This window comes from Lampris incognitus, chromosome 18 (assembly GCF_029633865.1).
Source record: "Lampris incognitus isolate fLamInc1 chromosome 18, fLamInc1.hap2, whole genome shotgun sequence".
Taxonomy (NCBI): Eukaryota; Metazoa; Chordata; class Actinopteri; order Lampriformes; family Lampridae; genus Lampris; species Lampris incognitus.
In genome coordinates, this window is record NC_079228.1 from 22537177 (window position 1) to 22545570 (window position 8394).

The 8394-nt window shown below is 41.0% G+C and overlaps 1 protein-coding gene across 1 annotated transcript; it reads left to right on the top strand.

Annotated features, from left to right (window-relative positions):
- Positions 1–542: 542 nt before the first annotated feature.
- Positions 543–6531, top strand: cibar1 (CBY1 interacting BAR domain containing 1). Its single transcript, XM_056298715.1, has 9 exons — positions 543–577; positions 1332–1566; positions 1960–2028; positions 2616–2717; positions 3021–3026; positions 3595–3756; positions 4207–4320; positions 5346–5465; positions 5937–6531. The coding sequence occupies exons 1-9, from the start codon at positions 546–548 to the stop codon at positions 6057–6059; spliced, it is 963 nt and encodes a 320-aa protein (XP_056154690.1). The 5' UTR covers positions 543–545; the 3' UTR covers positions 6060–6531.
- Positions 6532–8394: the final 1863 nt, after the last annotated feature.

An 8394-nucleotide genomic window follows, 5' to 3' on the forward strand; every position in this document is an offset into this window, starting at 1 on the left:
TCCCAAACACTGAGGAGGGAATTACAGCGAAGCCCCCATTCATTTCAACGATCATAATATCTGCTCTTGGCAACCCTTCTAAACCAGCCAAGCTGTTGTTGGCTAGAAAATGCTCTGTGGCCTTTGTTGCAATGAAGGTAATGCACCTTGATCCATTAAGGGAGTTGATAAGGATCATAGAATCCAACCAAAGCCGTACAGGTCCGTTGTTTTCAATATTACAGCTGCCACCGAGACCTATAATACCGGCATATTGGGACTGGGTGAGGAGAGCGTCATTTAAAGTTGTGCAGAGCAGAGGAGCGTCCAATGGAGAGGTTCAGGAATCAAAAACCTCAATTACCCAGAATCCCGTGTCGGAGCGGAATTCCGGGAACCTCCATGGAAACGGTAGACAGGCGTGCTAGCTTAGCGGAGGAGAAGCAACACGGCTAGCTGACGCTAGGAGCCACCGAGATTTAACTGAAAACTCGACTTCGCAACTTTCCTGTGAAATATATTTCACATGCAGTATAGAAATAAATACTGGGAACTAGTTTGCTGCGATGATGAGCCGTACCCCCGATGCCAGAGCCAGGTAAGAAGTCCTCAGCGATGCAAAACTAGGTCAAAGCGAACGTTATCTTGCTAACGTGAACTAGCTCCACATCTTAACTCATCATATACATCTTAACTCATCATATCAGCCTATCGAGAACAACAGGAAACACTAGACGTCAGTGATTTAACCTGTTTAATACCGCTTGACGTTAGGCAGATGGACCCACGCGTCCTGCTTCATCCTGTCTATTCAATCTTGCGTCGACTGTCTAGTTTTAGTCAACGTTAGCTTGATGGTACCGAGTAATAACTGGGGAGGCTGTTTACTTTTCTTTTCTTTCTTTTTTTGGTCACCACGTTTAGCCTCAAGTCAAGTCAATTATAGCCCAATATCACAAATTTGCCTCAAGGGGCTTTACAGCAACACAACATCCTGTCCTTACACCCACGCATCGGATAAGGAACACCAGAAACTGTGGTATTGCTGTTATATTAACTAAGTAGTATCTGTAGTTAAAGACAGTAGTTACCACTTACCAACTATGGATATTTACGAAGATTTCAACAACGTTAATTTTCCCGTTTCTCATCGGCTGGTCCAAACAAAATGAGAGTAAAATATTGTTTTAAATTGTATGCGTCACATATTTTGGTTACTTGAAATAACTGCTCCGCATTACCGACACAAATATGTTGCAACGGCAAGCAATATGATGCAGATTTCTTGCAGTGCTGCATTTGTTCATACCTTTGACCACTGTTTCCTAACGGCGCATGCCCCCCTCATCCAGGGACAGCCAGACGAAGCAGATCCAGGAGAACATCACAAATGTAGAAAAGCACTTTGGAGAGATGTGCCAACTCTTTGCTGCCTATGTACGCAAAACAGCCAGGCTACGAGATAAGGCAGACCTGCTGGTCAGGCAAATGAGCCTGTATGCCGACACTGAAACGCCAAACCTCAAGAGGGGCTTGAAACAGTTTGCTGACCAACTGGCCAAGATTCAAGACTACCGTCAAGCTGAGGTGACTGAGCTAAAGTTATTTCTGGTTAAGCTTGGATCATCACTAAAGTATCACCTTTGACAATCTATGTCTAAGGTGGAACCCAGTTAGAATGGATGAGAGAATTTGTTCTGTAGCTTTGAAGACAATAGGCTTGTGGTACAATTTCAAAATGATTTTCTATTTTGTTTCCAGTTATTTGGTTGGTTGCTTTATCAAAACAGCCCCTGTTTATGGGCTTACATGATTAAACAAACTTATCAATAGGCCCACATTTGTTTTCCTGCTAAGGGAGAAATAAAACCTAATTATCATTTGTGAACCCTCCCCCCGACTGAGGGTACTTGCCAAGTGAATTCAAGAAACACTGGGCAGTAACTAACCCAAACTAAACTAAATGTATCTATTTTGCAGGTGGAGAGACTTGAAGCTAAAGTTGTTGAGCCATTAAAAAGTTATGGGGCTGTTGTGAAGCGTAAAAGGGTGAGTTGAACTACCAAACATGCACACTACCAGAAAAAAGTATTGTGGAATGAACAAATCTCACCCACTCTTGAATGGCCACACGAGGGCATCATAGGGAGGATTGTTAATGTTCCAGTTCCCCCGAGAAGATATTCCCTATGCCGTCATCAAGTCATAATCTACCCTGCCCAGCAGTGTGAGAGAGAGAGAGAGAGAGAGAGAGAGAGAGAGAGAGAGAGAGAGAGAGAGAGTGTGTGTGTGTGTATAGATGTATGCAAAAAGATAATTTAAATGATCACATATTTAAACTGCTTAGGGAACACTTTACCTCCAGAACTGTAATTGGGAGAAGGTATTCTCTAAGTGGTTTAATATTTGATATTTTGAAATATCTTTTTGCATAAGTCTAAAAATATGTGCAGTCATAAAGTATCAAATTTGGCTACAAAATAAACCAAGTCAAATACTGCGCTAGATCAATATTCCCAGTGTTTGAATCATTTAGTACAAGTTATTAATTTAACTCATTGCATTTATTAATTGTAATTATGTTGGGGGGGGGGTTATTCATCTGCTTGTATAAGTCGCTTGTTATCTCTGCACAGGAAGACCTGAAGACCACCCAGAGTGCCAGAGACAGGGAGGCTAAACAGATGGCTCAGCTTGAGAGGACCAGGCAGAGAAACCCCTCAGACAGACAGATCATCGTATCCTTATCCAGCATTCTCCTCTATTCACATATCGCCTCACATCAGCCCTGTAGACTTGTCATAGTTTTCTTAAATAGCAAACCATTTATTTTCAGGAACTTGTCCTGTCCTGCTATGTGTTGTTACTAGTATATTATTGCTTAAATTTTTCTTCTAAAACTCAGAAAGGACCATCTGAAACAGTAAAAATTTTTAGTATCTCTAAGTTATGTTAGTTAGTTGTTCAGTGTCACCTTCCAGAGATACAATGAGTAAGAGCAGTAAGCATTTTTAAAATGCTTCCTTAACCTTGAACTTCAGTCACAGGTGGGTCTGTCAGAATCCTCTGCTAGGGTATTGTAGAACTGGTGAAGTATGATTGTGGGGCACAGTAATCACTGCTTTCACATTGTCCATAAATCATCTTTGTAACAACATCAAACTGTAAATCACTTTTATTCAAACTGCATGGGCAAAGGTTCAGAGCATAATAACATCTTACATTTTGCCCACAGTTCATTTTGGTTTGATTAATTTCAGTATTTGATTGTTTAGTTGCTTGTCCACTGCATGCTAGTTATTGTCAAACCTTGTTTTTTAGGAGGGCCAGGGACATGTCAAAGCATGTTTAAAGTAACCAGTTTTCAGTTTGTTGCATAAATATACAACCAGATGAACATTCTGCCTTTAGAGTATTTAAAGATTCTGAAATACATCAATATGTGTTTAAGCATTGAGCATGCATCAAGACATTTTACATACCCAGTCTCTCCAAACCTTCAGCCATGACGTAAATTGCATTTTGTTTAGATATGCTGCATTTGGTTCAAGTGTGCTATGCTGCATATTGTTGTGTTTTCCCGCCAGGTTGAAAAGTAGGTTGCATTTTGTTTAGATATGCTGCATTTGGTTCAAGTGTGCTATGCTGCATATTGTTGTGTTTTCCCGCCAGGCTGAAAGTGAGCTCCAGAGAGCCACCATGGACGCCACACGAACCACCAGACAGCTGGAGGAGACCATAGATGAGTTTGAGAAGCAGAAGATCCGAGACATCAAGGTCCATCAGTCCTAGCTTTTTTTCCTCTCCGTACCCTTCCCCTTAATTTCTTTCTATCTTCACTTCCTCTTCTTTCACTGGCACTGTGAGTCAGTTATTAATCAAGCGCTAAGAGGTTTTGCTGGGGGAAAAAAAGTCCACAGCAGTTTCTATTGAAGCAGTAGGCGACTCTGAAGTAAGACCAGACAGTGAAGGTTGTCAAGGTTTTAAGTCTGCCTGCAGCTTCTAATCCTCTTCCATTTATGGAATTCATGTATATGCTGTTGAATTAAAACAGTTTTTCATATGATGAACTGAAAGGAAAAATAAGAGGCAGATTTTTTTTTTCTGCCACTTATGCATTTTACACAAAAATCTCAATTATTTCCTCCCTTTTCATATTTTCATTATTTCATCAGGATAACTGAATGAATTGAAAACTGAATTATTCCCTTGCCTCTCCCTTTACAGAAGATCTTTGGTGAATTTGTAACGGTGGAGATGTCATTCCATGCCAAGGCTTTGGAGGTGTACACCTTAGCCTACCAGAGCATTCAAAGTGTGGATGAGGAGGAGGACCTCGAGGTAGGCTGCTGCTAACTAAGCTGCTAGCTGTCGTCCACTGGTCATAACGGCATGCTAACGTTCGTATGTCTGTACATAGTAGTTTCAACGTCTTGGCAGAGGTCTTAAGGACTTAAGTTTCCATCCCAGCTACATTTCCGTCAAACAGTTCTGACACAATATTTGAGAAAAATGCTGACCATGGTTTTCCCCACTCTTTAAATGCAACCATGTAATCGGGGATAAAATCTGATAAGAAAATTTCCCTAATTTTCAAATATAGCTGAATTTGGCAAACCTTAAGTTTGTAGTTAACCCAACCCAAGGTATGGGCAAATGCACTTCTTGTTCAGTGAGTCACTCACTCTTAAGTCATACTTAATAATAATAATAATAATAGCCCACGCCCTTTAATTGAAGTGGTAATTTTGCAGTAAACTTGGGTGTATGCTGCCTCCATGACCATCTGCCATAGCTAATTCCTTCTTATTATTGAGCGGGGTATTTGACTTATGTGTGCAAAGAGACTAATTGTAGTCCGTAAACAAAGGGACGATGATACCTTGCAATGAGGCTCCGCCCACAGATGGCCTTGTGCTATTTTCCTTCCCCCTTTGCTATCTCATTTGTATATTTTTGCACTGAATCATCCTGCCCATTTGTAGTGAACTGAAACTCGTCACCTGGATATGGCTGTTTTTGTGTGACTCATTTCACAAAGCACATGAGATTGAAAAAAGGCACAAATGACAGGCATGAAGTTATTCCTGATCAAGTGCCCTTGTGGAATGCATTATCAACACTAGAAAACCAGCAATACACTTTAAATAACAGTCTGCGGTGGTTTCAGAAGCACACTTTCACAGATTTATGGATAAACTATTCACAAAAAATACAACAACGCATAAACTGAAGTATATTGTTCTGATTCCTTTGCTCAGCACGTACAAGCTGGACCTAGTCTCCCTTCTCCTGTAGCTCTGGGATTAAGATTAAGGCTTTTCTCATTGGAAGAGTATTATAGCACCTCCTACTGTCTTTGGCAGGTGTTCAGGAGCCTGCTGCACCCCCCTGAGTACCACTCACGCTTAGAAATAGTTCGAGCAAATTCCAAAACTTCCCTCGATCGGACAGGGTCCTCCCTGGGTAAATCAGGCTCCTTACAGGTAAGATGCAATGTACAGAAAACAACTTTTGCTTTGCAACATAAAATCCTTCTTAGAATTTCTTGAGAAATAGAAATTTCCCTTTGGCTGGGTTCCTGTTGTGGCTTGCCATTGAATATTCCACTTTGATAAGTGGTGTTTCATCTGCAAGTTTAGGTATTTTGATAACATTAAAAAAACAACTTCCTTTAAGAGCACAATACTTTTCCTCATACCAGTCATCAGCAAGATTTCCGTGAGTCTTATTGGCATGCCAGTGCCTGTTTGTAACATCAGCATCACTTTGGATTTTCAAAGAAGTGCGTAATTGTATGCTAGTAACCATATGTATTTCCTTGTCCACTGCTTTCTGAACGATGCAGTGCTGCATCAGTGCTAGTGGGTTTCAAGAGTTGAGAGACTTGTGGAAGCTTGAGAGACTTTATGCAACTATGTTTTTGTTGCATAGTAATTGTTCATTTGTTGTCATAGCAACAAAGAACTTCCAGTCGACCAAGAACTAGAGAGCAGGAGGAGGAGGAGGAAGATGATGAAGATGAATCTGAAGAGGAGGAAGATGAGGATGAAGATGAATTTACAGATGATGAAAATTAAGTAAATCCTCATCTTAATTTGTGTGCTTTTGTCTGGAGAAGAAAAAACAACAATCGTGATATAACTTGTCAACAAGTGCTTGTGTCACAGCTAAAGTAACCTTGCACTAAGTGATGTGACCAGTATTAAAGCTAAGATTTACCTTAGCAGATGTGTGATGCGTTGTGAGGCATCATGCGGGGTTATACTAATTGCCTTTGAAATGTTATACATGTATTGTCTGCCATATTTTTGTATCCTAATCTCTGTCAAAAGTACATTATTTTTGGTAGTCTTTCGATGTACCCATGTAATATATTGCACAGCTAACACCTGTATTTATCAAAAAAGGCGTTGCTTGTCATTTATAACAAATATGTCCGGCCTCATCATGTGCTGTTCCATAATTAAAGGCACATCAAACCCCGGTGCCTTTGCATAAGATGTCAGCCAAGAAAATGATCATTGTTATTAAATAAATTGGTCTGTGTGAATCAGTCAGTATTGCAGGAGGTATGCGATGATTGCAGTTGAGAGTGACTCATCTCTTCCACGGCCATGTAACAGTGGAACAAATGAAGCACCGCTCCCAGTGTGTGTGTCTGTGTGTCTGCAAATCTGCTTGTGTGTATGTGGATGGCACTGAAGTGTGTGTGTGTGTGTGCACATTTGCGTGTGTATGTTTGCAGCCACCCTCAAACAGGCTTGTGTAATACGTGTATGGTAGTTAGTGTGTGTGTGTGTGTGGTCTGTCACAGAGGAGGCTGTTTCACTCACTGTTAGCTCCCATGTCTATCTTGCATGAGTCACTCAACACATTTACACACATAAATACGTGTCACCAGTTGGTATCATTAGCTCTCCCACCAACAACAACTCTTTCACGTCTAGCAAATGTACATCTAGTTGATGCACTAATGGAACAAAAAAACAAAAAAAATCACAAGACATTTCATCTTATTTATATTAAAAAAAACTTTTGGCGTTAATCAGCCTGAATAGGATGAAAACCGGTGGCAAAAGAATTTGAGTAGCGTTGTGGCACTGCGATAAAAGGTTTCGCAGGTGATGCATCAGCTGCAATAGCATTTTAATGCATAGAGGTTAATGTGTGTGCAGACAGTCCCAAGTGCGTGCACACACAAACCCGTTTGCCTTTGGTGTACTTTGAGTGGCCTGTGCTATGATGAGTCATCACCTATAAAGTGTGTGTGTGAGTGAGTCAGAGAACATTGCCCATCACAGATAAACCTAAAGGCTCCACTCCCCACCCATAAAAAAGAGTGGCGGTATGGATGGTGACTGATGTGACAGACTGAGAAAGAGAAGAACGTGTGGTTGAGGTGACTGGTTTGTGGAAGGAGAGCAACGAAAAGAAAAGAGAGCAACCTCCATGAGAGTCAAGCGCCAAGTTCTTCAAAAGAGACAAAAAGGGCGGAGGAAAGGTTTGGAAAAATAGTTGCAGATGGAGATGAAAACAGGAATACTGCTGCAGGGGGAAGTAGGGATGTGAAGATTGAAAAGAAGGATGCATAGAGAGAGAGAGATGGTTGTCAGAGGTCAGTCATAACCCGGGGTCCTTATCTTTGACTGTGACTCATTTCCCCTCAGACCTCTGCCTCAACCACATGCGCCACTTCTATCAGATCAAACACCCACAATGCATGTCAGCCAGGGCACGGCCTCATATCACTGGATTCATATCCCCCCCCCAAGCAATATGTCACCGGCCTTATTCTATCAAAAACCCACACTTGCGATGTTTTGTTTTTTCAAATCGCTACAGTATTGGTGCAAACATGTTCGATGGCCACCTGTTAATGCTTTTGTTCTTATCCAAGTGTCTCTGTAATATCTGTGGCTGACCTGCCCTGGTTTCAGGGGGATCATTAATGAGTTAAGTTTTACTTTGACTGATGCACAAGGAAAACCAATTAACACTGGTGCTCTGAATTCTAGATCTGACCATCTGGTCCATATCGGGTGGTCTGTCTTTCCGGGGCTGAAGTTTCTTGGGCAGATAAAGGTCATGTTCATAAGGCTTCCTGCTTTCCTACAATTCCTACCGCACACACACACACACACACACACACACACACACACAGTATCTCTAATATCAACGTTTTTGCAATATCCTGGTTAATATGTAGAATATAAAAAGGTAAATAAAGATGGAGGTAAACTGTAATCCCAACAGGTGATCATAATTGCAAACAACCAGTGTAATACAGTCAATTTTTCCAAAAACCAATCATTTACACACTAATTTTACCTTAAAAGACTCAAATAAGTTTGATACAGCTAAACATAATGTTAGTAAAGACTTTTGTATTTTTTACCATTACCCTCCACTAAA

Excerpts from the sequence above, each read along its gene's own strand:
- cibar1 (XM_056298715.1), top strand. The coding sequence starts at position 546 with ATGATGAGCCGTACCCCCGATGCCAGAGCCAG. Across the intron at positions 1,567-1,959 it reads AAGACTACCGTCAAGCTGAG|GTGGAGAGACTTGAAGCTAA; the intron begins GTGACTGAGCTA and ends TCTATTTTGCAG. Across the intron at positions 5,466-5,936 it reads GTAAATCAGGCTCCTTACAG|CAACAAAGAACTTCCAGTCG; the intron begins GTAAGATGCAAT and ends TTGTTGTCATAG.